The 21,058-nt window shown below is 41.1% G+C and overlaps 1 protein-coding gene across 2 annotated transcripts in view; it reads right to left on the bottom strand.

Moving 5' to 3' along the window:
- The window catches only part of MSRA (methionine sulfoxide reductase A), a 464,462-nt gene that overhangs the window by 119,093 nt on the left and 324,311 nt on the right, over positions 1-21,058 (bottom strand). For both annotated transcript variants that reach the window (XM_037812806.1, XM_037812808.1), the window contains exon 4: positions 7,462-7,566. In XM_037812806.1, the coding sequence (XP_037668734.1) occupies positions 7,462-7,566 (105 nt within the window). The remainder of the gene's footprint in view (positions 1-7,461; positions 7,567-21,058) is intronic.

Below are 21,058 nucleotides of genomic sequence, written 5' to 3'. Positions count from 1 at the left end.
ATAAAGGGTATGAATCAAGAATAGGAAATTAACAGGGATACTCAGCTAATGGGCTGGGAAGAAATGACAGCAAAAAAGTGGAGAAATACTAGTATTCAAGAAAGAACAAGACAAACAGGAGCTGGTGAAAGCAGTTCTGACATAGGCAGCATAACTGCAATAGCTATTATATATGGAGCCCTTACTCGATGTCAGGCACTATGCTGAGCACAACAAACTACATTACTTTTCACATCCAAACACAAACCAGGGAGGCAGAAATTATTTTACAGACATAGAAACAGTGGTTCATTCATTCATTCAATGAGAAAATATTTAATATGAAGTTTACTTCCTAGAGGAGGAGATGGATAAGAAACAGTAAACAAGCAAACACAAATAATTTCACACTGAGTTAAGAGTTAGGAAGGAGACAGAGTGAAGTGATAGAGAAATATGGGGAGTAAGGGCTGGGGAGGAGCACTTTAACGAATGGATCAAGGAAGGCTTCTTGGAGGAGATGGCATTTTAAGCTGAGACCTAGGGAAAAGAAGGAGCCAGTCACACCAAAAGCTGTGGACAGACTGGGCAGTAGCCAAGGCAGGAAAGCATATGGGTCTTCTAGGAATGGAACAAATAAAGGCCACAGTTGCTGAAGAGCAGTGAATACAGGTGGGGAGGAATGAAGAGGCATATGCCAAGGTTGGAGAGGTATGCATGGGCCGTTTAATGTGCCATGTTGGCCACTGCAAAGAATCTGTGTATTATCGCAAAAAATAAATAAATAAAAATAAAAATAAAATGAGCCACCTGCAAAGCATTTTAAGCAGGAGAGGAACATACTTTGTTCTGTATTTTTAACAGAGGATTATGGAGAATGGATTAGAATAGGGCAAGCCAGGGCAGTTAGGAGGCTCTTGAAGCCCATATGAGACAATGAAGTGGTCAAGTGAAGACAGAGAGAAATGAGACTTGGAGAGGTGAAGTAACCTTCCCCGGTCACAAAACTAGTACATGGCAGACCTGATTCAAAGTCATTTCTTTTCTAACACTAAAGTCCATACTCTTAACAACAGGTTTGATTAAAGAAGTTTTAAATCAGGGAAAATTTTAATTAAGGTTTTCAGAGAGCTGACTACCACTTGTGTTAAATAAGGTTGAGCTGTTGTAAAGAAGGAAGAGTAAAAAGGCCTAAAATGACCCAAAGTCACAGTAGCTTACAGAAGAGAATTCTTGCCTAAGGAGTCAAGCCTGGAATGGTGACTTTACTCCATCAAGTCCAGCTCCAGGATCAATCTGTCTTACAGCTCCACCACTGCAAGCATTAAGGCCCCTATCCCCGTGGTCCAAGACAGTTCACCACCACATCCACATCCCAACGTGTGGGAAGGCAGGAAAAACAAAGGGGCACCCTTTACTTTAAGAGCTCACAACCCAGAAGTTGCATACCACCACTTGCACTCAGTCTTTATTGGTGACTGCATGTCCAGCTAGAATTGCAATACTACCGAAGCAGGGAAACTGATACCGGGGTCAATAAGCCATCTCAGAAGGTCTCTGCAAAAAGGTATTTGTTTCCTAAGGAGAGAATTGGACCAATTTCCTGCCTGTGGTTGCAGTCCCTTGGGCCACAAGAGGCCTACAGAGCCAACTATGCAGCAGGGATGGTCTGGAGCCTGTAGAATGCACCATGTAGGCATGTCCATTTTCCAGAGATATGGGACACTGTGACAGCTAATAAAATACGCATTCGACTTAAATTAGGTTAAAGTCATTGTAACATAAAAATGTTTATCATTAAAAGAGGTCCTCTTAGTCAGAAAGTTTGGACCCCTCTGGGGCAGGAAAAGGAAACAGACGTTAGTCTTAGGCCAGGCTGGGTTCAAATACTGTCAACATCAAGCAAGATGATCAATCATTCTGAACCTCATTTTTTCTCTTTTGTTAAATGAAAACAATGATCCCCAACTATTCATAGAGTTATTGTAAGGATTAAATAAAATTATAAACATAAAACATCTATCAGTAAGACTGGCACATAACTTAATGAACGTTGTTATTCCTTTCGCAGAAAAAGGCTAAAGGCTGAAAGAAACAGTCTAGTTGGTCAAGGAAAGTGGAACGGCTTGCAATTGAGAGGTCAGATTTATGCGGTCAAGTCAGACAAAGTTGAAGTCTCTACCTAGGTACTGTACTTGTAGCTTGGCCCATGGTACACAGCTTGTGGCCCGGTATCCTCATGCAAAACTGGGCAGACTGAAATGATGTAAGTCAGGCAGAGGGCCTGCCAGATACAACAATACAGACCAGGCAGGAGAGGTTGGGATGTGATCCAGTTCTTTCGATTACCATGTCAGCATCAAAATTCAGGTGCCTTCAGACTGAGGATCCACCAATTTTTTTCCACCACCACCCCCTAGTTTCATCACAGAACGACAACAGAAACAATGCTGAAAACTTTCCAACTGACAGGAAGTACAAAAGAATATCTGTGGGTGGAAAACCCACACTTTAGTAGATGGAGGGTAAATATTTTCCCATAGAAAGAAATCAAGGGCAATGTGGATATTAAAAAGTATTTCAGGTGAAATTTTATTATTGTTTTGAGAAGGACATGACAGTATTTTGCATTGTATGGTATGTTACCATTTTCAAGTTATTTTCACATTATTTCATTTAATTCTTTTGACAGCCCAAGGCAGATATTATTATCCATTTTTGTGGACAAGGAAATGAAGTTCAGACTGAGTGAGTGTCATGGCCAAGGTCATGCAGTTGGGAAGGGGCCAAGCTGGGCCGAAACCCAAATCATCTATTCTCTGGCTATGCCATGTTGCCTGGAGACTGCCTGAGGGTGGGGGCAGGCGCCAGCCTAGCACTAGAGCCCTGGAGGAACTATATTGGTCCCATGAGTAAGAGAGAAAGCCCAAACAGGACAGGGCATGTTAGTTTAAACAGCGGAATCTGAGAAGTTCTGCAAAGGTAGAATTTTCACGGTAATTGGTAAAATAAGAGAAAATACCACGCCATCATCTGGCCAAATGTATAACAATATTTTTAAGTCTGCTACTTTGTCTGAAGACTTTGTCTGAAGAGCGACACGCTCTTGTACTCAATGAAGAATAACAGGGCTCTGGCCCCACATATTTATTTTTTAAAACCTATGTTATCTGATCTCTCTCTTACCAGCTTTGCTCCCCTTAGGGCAGATGGAGTGAGAGCTGCTGTAGTACCCCAAAGCAGTGAAGAACATGTGGGGGGCTCTTTGTCTAGTTTATACCATGATGATCTGGCTGAATTGAAAGGGGGCTTTAATTAAGCTTAACTTTTTGCTGTTTCTACTCTAGTAGATCCTTGACCTTACAAGAATCCTCACATTTGCAAATATCATTGTAGAATATTGTTTCTCTCACAAAAATGCAGTAAATTATGACTAAAAATTTTAAGTGCCCTCTTCAAATCCCTAATGACTTTATAAATTAGGCACTGAAGTCTTTCAACACACTAATTAAAATACGCTTATCCTGAGCCATATTTCTGTTGAGAATTGTGTTTCCTGGGCTTATCTTCACACCAAAGGTCAATGTCTTCTCAACTTTTACTCAAGTTCCGTCTTTTCGTTTATGAGCAATTCTGACACAGACAAGAGCATTCCTCAAATAGTTTTGGGAATCATTTATACTAGTTTCTGAAAACAACATAGAGTGGGCTATTGCCCCACAGATCAGAGTCTCCACCAAATCCAACATGCCACTCTCTTCCGAAACATCCATTTTCCAGGTAAGAACCATCAGTATAATATTTCTTCACCTCCCTCACCCCATCTACCAGGTGGCTTTCTTTTCAGGGCCACTTTTCACTGGGAAACTTCACAAAGGTGACTTCAAGTGGAGAATTAAAAAGCTGCGGTTGGATGTGGTGCCTGACTGATAGCGAAGATCATTTGGCAGTGTGGCATTCTCCATCTGCGTGCCAGTCTTTCAGGGAGCGGACTTCAAGTTCTTGGTTGAGAAAACTTACAGAGGACTACAAGATCTGGACCTTTAGGGTTCCCAGGCAATATTAAATACATTGATACCAGAGTTCCTCTGAACTTAGGTCTTTTTGCTTTTAATGTGTCAGTGTTTCACATATACTTGTTTTAATGATTTTATGTTAGTACATTGTGGCCTTATACACATGTATTTCTACGTTCACTTGATCTCTGTACATTGGAATTAACTGTTTTATTCCTACAGGAACGTAAATTCCCCACACATTAACTCAGAAGCTGGGTACTCCTGCTTATTCCCAACCACTTGGTGATTTAGCAGGACCCAGCAGAGGGCCTTGCCCATAGAGGAGACACCAGACAAATGCTGTTAGGGACTGACAGGCTTCCAGAGAAGTTCAGAGATATTGAGAAGGAGTCTGATATGTTTGCGGGCCATATATACCAATCCTAAAACTCAGTTTATAATTCAGAATGGCCAAGGAAAACTCTAGTCCACCTGCCATTGGGTTTTGAGGAAACAATTTTCAGTATCTTCCGTTCCACAAGTGAATCAGTGGTAAAACTGGTAACCAAACGGCTTTAGAACCTCTGATCACTAAAGCCAAATGAATAGGGTTAACTAATAGTTACTTAGTACGATGAACACAGTGATTGTTTACATTGAATGAGTATATCAGTTGGGTTGTTGTATTTTTGTTTGTTTGTTTTTGGTTGCAAATGATAGAAACCGGAAAAAAAAAAAAATGGCTTCAGCAATATTTATTTAACAATGGGGAACCTAGTGGCTCTCATAGCTTGGAAGCTACCAGGAGAGCTTTGGGATTGAACAAAGAGCTGCAGGAAGGACAGGCCTCAGGGACTAGTGTCTCCCGGATGTTCTCTCTTCCTGTCTCCACCTCTCGATGCCCCTGCTTGTCTTCCTCCTCTGCTTCTACTGTAGACAGGCTCTTTTCGTATATGTAGCAACAACACGCAGGCATCTCCAGAAAAATGGGAACACCTTTTCCTCTCATATAGCCACCTCAGGGAACGGCTCTAATTGGTCCTCCCTGGATCACATACCCATTATTTGGATCAAATACTATTGACAACAAGACAAAATATTGTGATGGGACAGGCCTGAGATGTACCCCTTTGGCCAGTGAAGCAAGGTTATTTCCAGAAGGGTCAAGGAAAACCTTGCAAGGCAGAAAAAGATTGTTACCACAGTGCATTACATTGGGCTATCCATAAAAGTAATTCTAATGATATGTGAAAAGACTGGGTATCCTGTGATTTAATATTTACTATGACAGACTGCACCAAGTACTATACTAAACAAGAACAAATTAAGGCAAAAGAGGAAAACTCTCTCCTCCTACACGTACAATTTGTCCAAAATATCAGTGGAAAAATATGTCACTCAATAATCAAACCGCTCTGTCTGTACACCCTACCACAAGCAACGTTGTCTTTTGGTTTATAGCATTGATGCTGAAAGCATCTAGTCTATGAAGTTTAACCAGATAGTCTCTAAGGTCTCTTCCAGTCTGTGAGTTTATGAATCCCCTGTTTGTAACAAAATACCTCTGGAAGAAGAGTACACCAAGTTATTACCCATCATTAAGATATTATTGGACTGTAAACCATAAATTTCAAAGGAGGTGATTAGGGTTGAGCTAAGTTTGATATCTGGGGAGTGGAAAAACAAGAAGAATTTGCCCAAAGATTCAGGTGCCAACAACCTAATTAGCTGGGATGTGCAGGTCAAGGTGTGATAAAATGTTTTAAGAAGTTAAGAGAGGTAAGGAGAGAGCAGCCAATGACAGATTTTACCTTCTCAGAAATTTTGCCCGAGTTGTGCCTAAGGAGGTTCTATCAGGATATGGCAATGTGGTTATCCAGGCCAAAAGCCACTTACCCAACCCGATGGGCCTAAGGGGAGAGCCTGCCTCCTACAGGACCTCAGGCTTGTCTGGGCTCCTGGTGTGTGCGTCTCCTTTGACAGTTTTGGAGCTCTCAACACCCTGTCTTAATCCTTGACTTTGACAGCCAAATGGCTAAATGGCTTGCTCCGTCTGGTGGAAGACTTACCAGCATGCGCTCCTAGCCATCACCTCCCCTATTTATGGTACTTAACAGTCAGAGCTTCCTATTGAGTTTTCCAACTCCTTAGGCCTGACTTTCTCACCTGAAATGACCATCCAGTATTCTCAATTGTGGTGACATATGAATCTTCTGATTATAGTATTCTCATCCTACCAATTCTCTATTTCTCCTGCCCCATACCTCATTCCTCTCACACAAGGGTCTCATCCCCCCATGTCGAACCAGACTTCACCTACATAAATACCCGTCCCTGGCCTCCTTCCTAGGTCCATCCCCTAACCTTTACACACCCTGGTGGATTTGCCTGGATCCCAGACCTGCCATTTGCTGCTGAAGCTTATCTCTCTTCTCCTTTTGCCTTGGAGCTGATCTCTGCCCTCTCGTAAGTCACTCTGGTATCGGGTAGTTCTTAGAACCATAACTTGGAACTCACCAACTTGTGCTCCAGAAGTCATACTAAGATTAAACCACAAAGCACAATGCATACTTGGAAACACACACCCGTTCATCACACAACAGCCAAAAATGCATGCCCGCTACACAAAACCTGACACCCAGGTGAAAATATTTTTGTTGAATAGACTGATTGATAAATGAACAGATTTTGTGAAAATCAAATCTATTATACAGGACTTTTTAGTTTATAAGCTCCATAATATCAGATCATCATAATGGCAAGCATGATGTTGTAAAGCTATAAAGCGGTTAGGATTTGGAAACTGCTTTTTTATTGAATATTATAATGCTATTTGCCAACATGGGATTTTTGCATGTGTGTACAGTCAAATAAAATTTCTGACCACCATTGTTTATAGCCAAAAAATTAATATCCTCTAAATAACAAATTCCAAAGAAGATAAATGAGATATTTAAATAAGTCAAGCACTGCAGACCAACTGAATACTGCATTTTACCAATGTTCAATTTTTTTTCATCATCCATAGATTTAAAAGACAAAGAAAAAACAAAAACAAAAACAAAAACTGATAACGTCAAAAGATGAGAAAGGGTAAATTCAGGGAAATAAAGGAACCATAAATCAGGAAAACTTTGGGAGCTGCTAGAAAGACACTTTAATTTTGTAGACAAAAGACTGCATTAAGGAGGAATAATGCAATAATCAAAGGTGAAGGGATCTCTATTGTCTGGCGTCTTTCTCTGTGGGAATTTTCCCACCCCTGACAGCTGTAAAGGGGGGAGGGGCGATGAATGTGGCTGTGCTTTTATTCTCGCACCCTCCTTCTCCCCAGCCCCTCCTCTTCTCCGTCAATAAATGTCTGCAATCATATTCCTGAGCTCCTGTGTGATTTCAAGGTTCATCTCTTCCATGCAGCTCAAACACTAATTACCCCAGCTGTAATTAGTAAGATAATTAAATACTGGCTCACTCATCACTCTACCTTGTGTCGGGTCATGATTCTCCCAGAAGACCTTGAGCAGTTCCTCAAAGCTGATGTGTTCTGGCTGGTACACAACTCGGACTACTTCCGCATGGCCAGTTTTTCCTTGAAAGAAACAGAACATGCAAGTAAAATCTACTGACAATGTCAATTTCTTACAAGTTATTGGCTTCAAAAACCAATAGACAAAAGCAGAAAAGCTTCCCTCTGAAGGCAGGGTTGGGAGGATACTATGTCTCCGTGGCTGGCTCTTTCTCTATAAAAGCACAGTTACCCTGTAGCAAGCTTCCTGAGGATGATTACGATCCTCATTGTGCTCTTATTTTTATTTTTGTAAAGTCATGAGGAAACAGACTCAGGTTTTCATTTTGCTAATCTAACTCTCATGATACCCTACAGATCTAATCTGATAGTGCTCAAGAAGGTTTGAAACTCTGGGAAGAGGAATGAGCCAATTTATTTTTATTATCACCCTATGCTATAATGTAGTGAGCTCAGCTGCACTACGGAGGGAGACGGTGGCAGACAGAAAAATCTGTTAAACAAACAACAAACACAAAAGCAGGTTTATAATTTGTTCACATTAGATAAATTAGGTAACGAAGTAACACATTTGCTCTTTTGTTACCACTGAGGCAAGGGTCCGGTTCAAATACCTACTAGGGCAGGAAGTGTTTTCTGAGCCTACTTGGCCTCTGTGGTAAAGAGCCACAGAGCCTCTCTGCAGCACCCACTGTTAGCAGGCTGTCCTTAAAGGCTGCCCGGGGGTTCTGTGGATCAGGGGAATGGGTACTGGCAGTACCACTTGTACCTATGGAATTCATGCCTTCCCTAACTTTACAGCTTTAGAACGTGGTAAGTAACAGGTCCTTCCATACTAACATCACCTCTACATTTAAAAAAATGTTTCCTATCTCTTTTCAGTCTCCTTAGTTTGCAAAAGTATTTTCCTGTATGTGAGCTACCTCACTTTAATTCTCACAATTAACTGATGGTGTAGGTAGTGGGGTAGAAAACCCCATTCTCCAGATGGGAAAATTGAGATACAAGTAAGTTAGACTTGCCCAAGATCACACAGCTAGTGAATTGCTAGGCCATAATGTGAAGAAATACCTTCTTACTTCTTGCTCAAGTTTCCTTCCAATGTATCAAAGGAAAGAGAGCAAGGTAAATATTTAGAACATGGATCCAGAAAAGGGGAGACATATTCAGTATTTTTAAATTTTCTTTTAATACTTAAATTTCTTCCAGATTTGGAAATAATATTTGCAAACAACTGGAAGCTTAGAAATTGTGGTAAAGTAAAAAAAAAAACACACACACACACAAAAATCACCTCTAATCCTACCATATAAAATAGCTATTATCAATATTTGTGTGTATCCCTTTCTGTTACAAATACCAGCCCCTGCATGATTTGTTTTACCAGTATGTTGTGATTATTTCCCCATGTCACTGAAATTCTTGGACAACATCATTTAGCACTCCATCAGATGATTGTACTATTCCTTATTCAATCATTCCCTATCATTAGGCATTTAGATTAAATTTTATTTTTAACTATGAATATATTATATATAAACATTTTTCACATTTCTGAGGCTGCCTCATGTCATATTTATATAAATGGCATTCTAAATGTTTATAAACATTTTTAAGTTTCTTGATATCTAGTGCCAAATTGCTTTTCAGTAAAGTGGACCCATTTTTTTTCTCCCATTGGCAGCATATCTGAGGGTCAGTCTCAGTCACTATTACAATGTTTTTAATCTTTAGAAATTTGTAGCTAATAGGAAAATAGTATCCTATTATTTTACTGGGAATGAATTTACTAGTGAGGTAATTTTTTTCATGTTTATTAGTAGTCTTAATTTATTCTTTGTTCATGTCCTTTTTATGGACATGAACATTTGATTATTAATTGGTCAGTCTATACAATTTTAATGCAAATGCTATAGTCATACAAGTTTGTGTCTAAACCAATTTTATGCTGAGATAAAGGATGATGATGGGAAATTATGGAAAGAAGATACATTAAGCATAGTAATCATGTTATTATAAAACTGCTTTTGATCTAGTTTAAAATCATATTAATTTCAAATGTTTAAACAAAGATTCAACTACATAAAACATTAAAATATTCTAAATATTCATAATGGCAACAATTTTACAAATATAGATATATTTGAAAAGCATTGAAGAAAAGCACTGAAATTACAATAGAAATATAAGCAAAAGATGACAGGAAATTCACATAAGAAATAAATGCAAATTAAGACATGAAAATGCTCAATGTTGTTAGTGATCAAATAAAAGCAAATAAATGCATATTAAAACATTAACATGCCACCTCTGATTACATTTGGTAAAAATGCTTACAAGTGAACCTTACAAGTGCAGTTGAGGATACAATGAAACCGGTATATTTATGTGGCTGGTGGCAGGGTAAATTACTATGATATTTTTAAAACCCCATCAGAATATATAACAAGAGCCACAAAGATATTGGTCCTGATTAAGTGACGCAGGATCTCTATCCGAAAGATATGAACCCAAATAATGGAAAAGATACACACACACAAACAAAAGCCACTGCATCATTTTTCCAATGGTGGAGTACCAGAAGAAATCCAAAAGTCAAACAAAAAAAGAAACAAATTATGGTATAGCCACATGATGGAATATCATGTAACCATTAAAACATAACATCCTAACCAGAGTAAAAGTTGTTACTGTTTACTGAACACTAATAATATGGCGGGTACTTTATGTACTTGATGTCATTTAATGCTCACAACATTTTGCAAGGGAGATACAGTCCCCGTTTTACAGATGAGACCACCAAAGCTTTCCACAAGTTTTCTCACAGTCTCCCAGCCAGTAAGTAAGTGGCAGAGTCAATCAAAATCCAAACAGGTCTCAGTTGGAGATGAAGCTCAGGCTCAATCTATGGCCCTATGCCAGCCTCCTGGATGTGCAAACCTGGAGCCACCAAGTGACAGCAAATATCACACAGGCAGTGGCCCAGATTGAGAAATCAGGGCTGTGTGGTAATTGACATCCAGGCTGTCAAGAACATCTTACAGGTTTAGGCTCTTCTTTTGCGACAGCAATCTAGGGTCAGGAAAGATTGCCACTCACTGGCAAACACCTTCAGACATAATCTGAGCACTGACATTATTTGTGGAGAGGCTTAAAGTAGCTTGGGTGTTTAAAAGAAACTACCACCATTAAAATTCATGACCTATCTGCATTGATAAACAGTGCAGAGATGCCCTCTCCACTCACCTTTATGTTTCTTTACTCTATTTCTCCAAAGTAAAAGAACCAGTGCAAAAATACACAGTGCAAATAATCAAAAGGATTAAGGGACTAGGAACCACTTACAGAAATGCCCACACTTGACGGGAAATAACCAATGTGCTAGGCTAATTTGATTTCAGAGACCAATCTGCAAATACTTTCTTGTGCTTCCAGAGATAAAAGGCCATATCTTAAAAATACTCCAAGTGATGTCTTCCCATAACATCATGTAAATAGCGCAATAAATGCGATGTGCAAGGGTGCCTGTTAAACATTCACAGCAGCAGCATAGTTGCTTTAACATTGTTGTTCAAAAAGATCTTTAAAGTAAAAAATAAAAAGGACGAATGTCCTCCCTGCACATTTCCGTCTTTTGCTTTATCTGGTAATCCCAGAGGGTGAATGCAAAGGGGTAGATTATGGGCAGCCATACTTTACAAGAAAAAATATCTGGGGGGCAGAAAAATCAGGCATTCTGGAGTTCGTCTAGAACGACGAAGAAGCTGAGTCATCTGCAGAACCATATGCTTTAAAAGAGAACCCCCAAAAAAGCCGATTTTTAAATTCCCATTTCACAGCTTTCCATCCCATGGGGACAATGTAATCTTCAACTCTGTGGGGCTAGCAAGATTCCTTTTGGCTGTTGTTGGACTACTAAGAAGAGAAGATTGAGCAGGAAACTGGCCTAACCAGTATATGAGAACTGAAGGGAACTGGAGAACTTTGGTGAGATTTGTGAGCAGGTGGATTTTAGAGGGAGGCAGTATTGTGTTCTGATTAGAAGTAGTCACTCAGGAGCCAGACTACTTTGATTTGCATTTCTGGCTCTGCCACTTAGCAGCTGTGTGACCTTGGTAAAGCCAGGGAGGGAGGAAAAAGCTAGTTCAAATTATGAGTCCCTGGCAAATGAGCTGAGGCTTTCCTAGGGAGGCTCACATACCCATTATTGGAGGCCTTTTACCTCCTTGAGCCCTCTATGCCTCAGTGTCCTCATCCGCAAAATGGGGGGTTATATACTAGTGCCTGGCACATAGTACATAAATCTATTTAAGTCAATATGTCTTATTATTATAAGTTGTATTATTATAATTATTCTCTAGCTATGATGGGGTGGGAAAAGACCGGAATTGAAGTAAAAGGAAAGCTTAAACCATAGTTCTAAATACTTTGTTACTTGTTTGTGATCCTGGGTCTCCTACTTTTTTAGATGAGAATAAAGGTAATCTCCATGATGAGCTAGGCACGGAGATTAAAGGAAGTAATGTGGAAAAGTATTTGGGAAGAGTAAGCCCTCTGTACCCAAATGTGAGATTTCTATTGCTGTTTCTTTAAATGGACACTTCCCCCAGAAGGACTAAACTCCAGAAGAAAACAATAGACACTTGATATAAGGAAGCTCCATTTTAAAGATAAATTTTATTTCTGTTAAAGTGTCTAACTTTCATTTTATCCATATTTTCATTTTGGAAATTTCAGTCAAGTACTGACCAGGCTGACGCATGCTCACCAAAACTTCATGTCCACCCAGAACCTTGGAATGTGACCTTACTTGGCTATAGGGTCTTTGCAGATATCATTGGTTAAGATGAGGTCATACTAGATCAGGGTCCTAAAGCCAATGACTGCTGTCCTGACAGAAAGGCCATGTGAAGACACAGAGACACACACACAAGGACGATCGCAGTGTGAACACAGAGGCAGAAACTGGAGAGATGCAGCTAATAGCCAAGAAGCGTCAGTCTGGCCAGCAGCTCCAGATGCCAGGAGAGAAGCAAGGAACAGATTCTCCCCTAGAACTTTCAGAGGGAACAGGGCCCTGCTGACACTTCAGTTTTTGACTTCTAGACTCCAGAACTGTGAGAGAATAAACCTGTGCTATTTCAAGCCACCCAGCTTGTGGTAAAATAATACAAGTGTCTACTGTAAGAAAGGGTTAAGTTTAGCTTTCACATAGAGGCAGCATGGAATAGGGAAAATGGCGGCAGAACCGGCTTAAACAAACCCTGTGGTAAAGGGAAGAGAGAGAGAGCCCTGACGTAAGCCTAGAATCTGCGCCAGCTCCTTATATGGAAAAGTAACCAGGGTTACTGGAATGTAAAGGGATATGGGGTATAATCAGAGGCAGGAACTCCCAGCAGGAAATTTAAACTGAATGAACTCTCTTGGATAGGCTGTACAATTCAAAATCTCAAAGATGGGCTAGTTGGCTCTCTTGGACAGGCTGTAACCTCTGTAGTACCCAGCCAATGGGGAAATGGGAGGGACTTGCGCATTAGGAATAGGAGATTAAAAGATCACCATGTTCTTCTTCCCGCACACCAGCCCACCATGCTTCTGGCTGAGTGCCCTATCTTGCAAGATCATAAATAAATTCTTTTCTCCTCCAGAACCGAGTGAGCATTCATTCCCCTACAGGTAATGATTTATATCAGACATCTACCAGCTACTGAGCTGTGTGCTGAGGGCACAACATACCTGCCCGACACACGCCTGCCCCAATGCAGACTCGAGTTTCTGGCCTTTATTCATACCACGGAAGGTCCCAGATTTTCACTCTTTTTATGAAGTGGAGGAGGAAGACTGTATTTTAAAAGTGTTTATGCACTTCAGAATCCAGAAAAAAGAGAGATATAATTAAAGTATGCTTAATTAGGATAAAAAGAAGCCTCAAGAAGCAGGACTTAAAGAGTAAAAGCTGAGGCTAGAATCTTGCCTCCCTGAAGAGTCCATTTCCTACTGTCATGTCTGTTGAAAGTTCCTTCCTGACCAGAAATCTCCGTCCATCACAGTCAATGAGATCTGGGGAGACACAGCAGGGCCATCAGACTGAGAGATGGAGTGGAACCCTCCCTGCCCCCTTGCTGCCTGGACTCTCAGGCTTCAGAATACAAGCCTCACCTCTCTCCAGTCAGGGTCCTGATCCCCCTTCCCCCTTCCAGCCAAATGACAGCGAGTTGGCAGGTGGCAGCAATGGGTTGCCAGCATCACGGTATGACAAGAACCAGCTTGATGAGCAAGTGAGACAGGAGTTGAGAATTATATTCCAAGTTCTCTACAGAAATGATGGCTCTTCCCAACAGGGTGGGCAAATTGCATGCAGAGGAGATTTCTGTGAGGAGATGAGCAGGGCCATCTGCACCAATAACAGCTTGAGCCAGGGAGGGCTCCTGAGGGCAGCTCGTCCAGCCTGACCAAGAGAGCTCCATCAGCCCAGACCCACAAAGGCTGTGCGGCTTCCCAGCTCCCAGCGTGTGAAGGAAAAGCGTTGGGAAGCAGAGCAGAGCCCTTACCTTCTCGAAGGGGGCTCGATGGGGATTAGGAAGGGGAAATGAAAGAGAGATGGAGACTGAGAGGTGAGTCCAGATAGGCGGAGCTGGGTACACAGATCCCACTTCAGGCACTCAGGGTCCCGGGGCTCTTTTTTGCAGGGGTGGCGGGTGAAGGGGCAGGGGAAGGGGCAAAGAGCCTGCCTGGTCCCCGGCATACACCTGAGCCAAATGGGTGCCCTTCTCTCGTAAACAGGACTTCTGCTGTATCCCCCAGGGCAATGTGAGACCTCAAGGCTCGCTAACTCTTCTCCCTGCAGTCTTGGCCGGGGGCCACCACAACACAGCCGAGTGCTGGTCTAGACACACTGCTGGCAACCGCTTAGATGGAGAGAGGACATGCAGAGGGCTTAGAGCTCCAGCTTTGGAGCCAGAGCACCCAGGTTTGCATCCTGGGTTTGCCTCCTGGACACTTACCAGCTCTGTGATCTTGGCAAAGTCCTTTACCCTCTGGGATTTAGTTTTCATATCCGTAACATGGGGATAGTAGTAGTACTTACCTTATGGGATTATTGAGAGTATTAAATAATCCAAAGAAAACCTTTAAAATAGTCTGACTCATTGCACACATAAGCACTCAACCAATATTAGCTTTATTATTAATAGTATTTTTATTATTACTACTATATTAATGTTATTTCATAATTTGGGGGATTGGATCTAGGAATCTATTTTGACTAGATTCCCCCAGGTGATTCTTAATAATAACTAAAGTTTAAAAACCACCGTGCTAGGGCCCAGTGCACTCCTTAAGGAGCCAGCCCTCAACCTCCTCTCTTCTGCATCCCAACATTCACCAATTTAGATATCAGGAGGTATACAGGAGCCCCAAAGGCCTTGAGGAAGGAAGGAAAGATGACAGGAAGGGGAGAGGAAAAGAAGGGAGGGGGAAAAGAAGGGTGAGTGGAGAGAGGAGGGGAAGGGAAGAAGGGAGGGAGAAACAGAGGAAAGGCTACTGACTCTTTCAAGGATCCATGGTATGAATGAGGAGAATGGGTGAACAGAGACATATAAACCCTTCCCTTACTCTCAGGGAGATGATTCTCGAGAAATAATAATATTATGAATAGCAAACATAAAGCAATTATTAAATGTAATCCATTGTTTTAAGCACTTTATATAAATTAATGAATTTAATCCTCACAAAAACCCAGAGATAGATAATATTATTACCCCCCCACACACAAACTTTTTTTTTGATGAGGAAACCGAGACACAGAGAGGTAAAGGAAATTGCCCAAAGTCATACAAATACTAAATGGTAGAACCTGGACTTGAACCAGTTCTAATATAGCGCACATACATAGACAACTAAAGGATAGCATAAGGTGGGCTTATAATTGGGTAATATTCTTATTGGAAAATTAGAGACATAAAGAGGGAAATGGTCAATGTGGACTGAAGAAGTCAGGGGAGATTCATGAAGGAGGCTCGGGGAGGGCATCTGGAGTGAGGCAAATGTTATTAGTAGAAGCAGGACTTCAACGATGAGAGGTAAAGGGACAGGAGTTGGTCTTTTCTGCTTTAGGGCTATAAACCTGCTCAGAGCTCATGCCATCATTCCCCTGTAAGAGTCTCAGCGGGCCCTTGAGCCAAGCTCCTCTGGCTTCAATCCAATAGAGAGATGAGCCATAAGCTCCCTGCACTTTATACCGTGCAAAGAGCTTTTGGATCCACAAACTCACTTTATTATCAAACCCAACCTGTGCATCTGTCAAGATGAATATTCTTATGTCCATTTTACTGATAGGAAAGCCAAGGCTTAGAGAGATTTAAAAAACTTGCTCAAATTCTCAAGGTTTATAAGCAACTGAGCCTTAGCCAGAATCCAATGCTTTTTACTCCTTGCCACTTCTCCCACACCTTTCCTCTGCCCCAGGACCTACAGGAGCACTTGCCTGGCTATCAGGAACCTCAATAAAATGGATGTATCCCCAGCCACATTCCCCACCCCCCACACTCTACTCTCCCTGCCCCAAATAGGCCTTATCTCCACAAAGCCACCACCGTCCCCCCAGTAGGTATTGTCCCACATCGGCCTGACATGTCCTGCCTCCAGCCATACGTTAATCCAAGACTTCACCTATTCTCAAAGTCACTTTAGGTCCTGCTTCCTCCATGAAGCCTTCTCTGAGTATGGGACCTTGAGAAGAAGCATGGTGCCATGGTAAAAGCACACTCAACAGGATCCAGTTGGATCTGATCTGCTCAGCTTCAGGCTCCTTGACTGAACCATTCTCAGCAGGTTCCTCAGAGGGTTGTTGTGCTGAATAAAGATAAGGTATGTAGTAGGCAGAGTCTAGTAACTGGTACATTGAGGAGCCTCAAAAATCTGTCCTACCTCCAAAGCCCACCATTCAAGCTTCCCCTGAATTCTTACGATAGTTGGAAGCAGATCCACACAGTGGAGCACTTGAGTCCTAATTGTTTCCAGAGCGCTTCTTTAGTCTTTCCACACACATAGTGAGCTCATAGAGAAAAGGATTCATGGCACTGGTTCTTCTCTGTAGCCCCCAGGACTGGGCATATAATATAATTACATACGGATCAGAGGATTGTTTCATATTTTTTGATACGTACTTAACCTTCATCCAGATGGACTGTCCTTGCTGATCCCAGCACCTGCCTAATGACCAGTCGCTTAAATGGAATCACACAGGCATGGTCCGTTCAGATCTTCTGTCCCTATCCACAGAATTCCACATAAGCCTCACTACATATACTAAAATGGACTAGGCTACCACCTGGAGAAAAGCATTAGATACAATCAATATGACTATAACATTTTACTGTAAAAACAAGATTATTTTATCTTTTTGTTAATTAATAAACATTTATTGAACACCTACTAAGTGCAAGGCACTACGCTGGATGCTGGAGATTAAATAGTGAGAAAACTGTAATATGATGATACAAACAACTCTTGTGCAATAAATATTACCTGTAGCTCGGGTCCACGTAAGGAACAGCTCTCTAAAGTAAAAAGTCCTGATCTACTGTATTTACTCTGTAGGCAAGATGGAGAGGAGAAATGAGCTATAGGTATTTTTTCATTAAATAATAACTATTCTTCAACTTCCCTCATCTATCCCTGCCAACAAGATCCATCCAAACCGTTAAACCAAATCAAAGAACACACAAAAAGATCCAGGTGTTTGAAGGGAAGACAGGAAGAGAGGAATGCATAATGCCTCCCTTTTCTGTACAAGATTCAAAACACTACTTTTCTCTTACTAATTAACTACAAAGAGGTAAGATGTCAGCTCAGTTTCATCTCCAGCTCCTGCAGATAGAAAATGTGATTTCCAACAATGTACTCATTATAAAAAAAAATCCTAATACATCAAAATTAGATGCCCTGTGGAGTTCATTATAGGATTTGAGGAGTGTCTATACTGTCATTTCATCTTGGCTTTTTTTTTTCTTTTGTCTCATCAGTCACTTAAAGTGTCCAAAGAGAAATGTATGCTTTAAAAGCATCCTATAGATAGAAAAGCAGAAAAAATACTGTTAGAGCAATTGTAAATTTTTTTTTTTTTTGGTCCACCATGGAGAGACATGGTGGGGAATTTATAATCCTCTGGTATATATTTCATACAGACACATCCTCCAGAGATTATTCTCTCAGAGGAGTGCTATGAACACAGTTGAATACTTGATCAAGAAAATTCTCCACAAAACCAGTAACTGAACCATTCTTTGTGCTGCTGAAGGTTTCTTATTGCAGCCACAGAGGTAACTGGTAAGTTAGCATAGGAGTGAGAAGCTCACTAGTTTCTGTATCCAACCTGCTGATTATAGGGACTAGTCCTCGCACCCTTGGAACTGGTTTTTCCAGAAGATGAAGTGTATGAAACGATCAACATGTTTGGGCTGGTCACTGTGTATTTCCTAAATCAGCGCAAACTTCCATGCTGCCAGGAGATAGGCAGACATGAGATATTAGCAAAACTAATGTGCTAAATGGGGATCACGGTATTCCTGCAGCTTCTAAGAGAATAAACAGTTTTATTAAACTGCCTCATGAATATAAGCAAGAGTGTCACACACTGAAAAACTGGCTCCTTGATGCTGCGAAATTATACCATCAAGTTTAAAATGAAGCCTGTTTGTAAACAGTTATTGGTAAGGTTACACAAGAAGAGTTGTTGACAACGCTATACCTTAGAATCCCTTGTGCAACTTTTCAAAACATGCCCTCACACCTCCCCTCCACCCCCACTAAATTCTGCCTAGGCATGTGTATACTCACAAAGCTCTACGGATGCTTCTAACGCGAAGCTGGGAAAGGGAACCTGAAGTTAGGCATTTGAAACGTGATATACCAAAGGAGAGTAAGCCAGATACAAGATTTTTTTTTAAAACAAAATCTCAGGATTTTAAAGGACCTGAAAGGTCATCTAGTCTAAATACCATATTATGTTTTTCACAAAACACACACCTGCTACAACAACCAGATGGCCATTTCCAGTGGTAGGGCACACACAATTTCTCCAAATAGTCCATGCCATTGTTGAAATTTCCTAATTGCTGGAAAGTTCTTTTATTGAGTAAAGTTGGCTTGTCTCTTGGGGGTCTTAAAAACAAGCCTACTCGCTCATCCACAATTGCTCTGCAAAAGGTTCAAGGCATCCTGGGGAAATTAAATGGGCACTGACCTTGGAGTCAGAATATCTGAATTCGAGAGTATAATCTAGATAGCCCACTTCACTTCTCTTAGCTAAATTTCCTGATCTGTGAAATGGGAATACTAATACTTGTTCAATAAATCTTAGAGTGTGGATGATATCATAAAATGACAAAAATAAAAGAGAAAGTACTTTGGGAACTTACTAGTAGTAAACAAATCTTTCATAATATCACTAGTTTTAACATATCCATAACTTAATGATAATGAGCCATATCATAATGGAACTTCCTATGAAAAGCAATAAGATTTTAAATATTCAGGGATTTAGGTTAAGACAAACAGAACAAAATGTATAACTACTCTTCAAGCAAAGATGAGTTTCTTTGAGTAAGATGCCAAGAACAGGCTTTCCTAAAAGAGTATTGTTCCACATCAGAGTGAGAAGACAGCTGGAGAACCCCCAAAATCATGATAACAGAAGAAGTCTTTAAAACAAAATCATATTTTTTTTCATCTTCTTTCCTCATTTTCCACAAAATATTCTCAACTGGGATTGTGGGAAGATGGCAGAGTAGGATGCTCCAGGAATCAGTTCCTTGACTAGAACACTACTAAACAGGGAGGAACCATCTGAATCAACTATTTTGAAACTCCAGAGTCCAGGAGAACCCTTTGCAGCATCCAGGAAGAGCAGGAGGAAGAGGCTGACAAATTATGGTGAATACCAGTAAACTGCTCTCTCCACCAGGAGGTTACTGTAGCCCAGCCCCGACCCTCGCAGGAGGCAGCAGAGACATCCGGCCCCTGGCACAGCTTGCTGGTGCCAGAAAGGGACATAAAAAATCTACTTCCCCAGGACCAGGGGCTGGCACAGGTTGTAGCTTTTGATTAGCTACTTCAGATCCTGAGGTCCCAGCTATGAGGGCAGCCATTGTTCCAACTCACCAGGGACAAAGGTAGTGGAGGATACAAAGACAGTACGCTTCCTCAGAGCTTCAGATGACAGTTGAAGGGCTGCATTTCATGGGCAAGCCAAGAAAATGCAGATCTGGGGAGCCATGGAAGAATCTCCTGGCACCCTTCCTGCCCCCTCCCTCATCTCCTCTCCAAGGCAGTTTGGAGCTGGCTGGAGCTCCTTTTGTGAGTCCCTGGCCTTACTGCAGCTGGAAAGACTGACTTGGGGAACTCCTCTCTAGTGTGCCCCCTCCCCACCCAGAATTTGCCTTCCAGGAAAAAGCAGTTCAAGACAATGAAAGCAGTGTAAGAAACAACTGAAGCAGACAGCCAGGGGAAGAGACTTACTTCTTTAACTTTGGCAATGGAATACCTAGAACAGGGAGGTCTGTGTACTGGAAAGCAGAAGGGGCATTAAAACACCTGTAAATAGGGACCTAGTAAGCCACTATCAAGCACAAGCCCAGGAAAAGACACAGGCCCAGAACAGACAGGGAAGACCCAGTAGTTTGTATTCACCTTAGGAGGACTCTCCTGATAGGAGGGCTGACACTTAAGAAAATCATTGACATATCACGAGCTGGTTACAAACTCAAGAAACAGACATTTCAGGGAATAAATCTCAGAGTTAGCATTTTAAACTATTAAAATGTAAGTGTGCAAGAAGAGTACAAGACAAAGACACAGGAAATGATGGCCTATCCAAAGGAAGAGAATAAAAATCCAGAAAACACCAACAAAAAAGACCAGACTATAGACACACCAAAGATTTTTTTAAAAATCATTTTTAATATGCTCAAAGAGTTGAAGGAAAATACAGATAAAGAACTAAAGGTTATCAGTAAAACAATGAATGAATGAATCTCAATAAAAAGATAGAAATGTTAAGAAGGAACCAAACAGAATTTCTGGAGTTGATGATCACAGTAACTGAAATGAACAATTCCCAGGAAGATCAACAGCACACTGGAGCAGATGCAAGAAAGAAAAAGTAAGCTCAAAGACAAAACAATTGAAATGTGAACCATGAGCAGAAAGAAAAAAATTATAAAGAAGTGAAAATAGCCTAAGAGACCTCTGTTACACCATCAAGCATACCAATGTATGTATTAAAGAGTTCCAGAAGGAAAAGAAAGAGAGAATGGGGCAGAAGGAATATTCAAAGAAATAATGACAGAAAACTTCCCAAACATGTCAAAAGATGTGAATATGCACATCCAAGAAGCCCAGAGAACACCAAACAGGATAAACTTGAAGAAAAATAAACCCCATTACATCCTGATCAAACTGTCAAATGCAAAGGACGAGAGAGTTCTGAAGCAGCAAGAGAAAAGCAGTGTGTTGTGTACAAGGGAGCACTCATTAGATTAAGTGCCAATTTCTC

This window comes from Choloepus didactylus, chromosome 20 (genome assembly GCF_015220235.1).
Source record: "Choloepus didactylus isolate mChoDid1 chromosome 20, mChoDid1.pri, whole genome shotgun sequence".
Lineage (NCBI taxonomy): Eukaryota > Metazoa > Chordata > Mammalia > Pilosa > Megalonychidae > Choloepus > Choloepus didactylus.
This window is presented reverse-complemented; position numbering and strand designations above follow the sequence as displayed.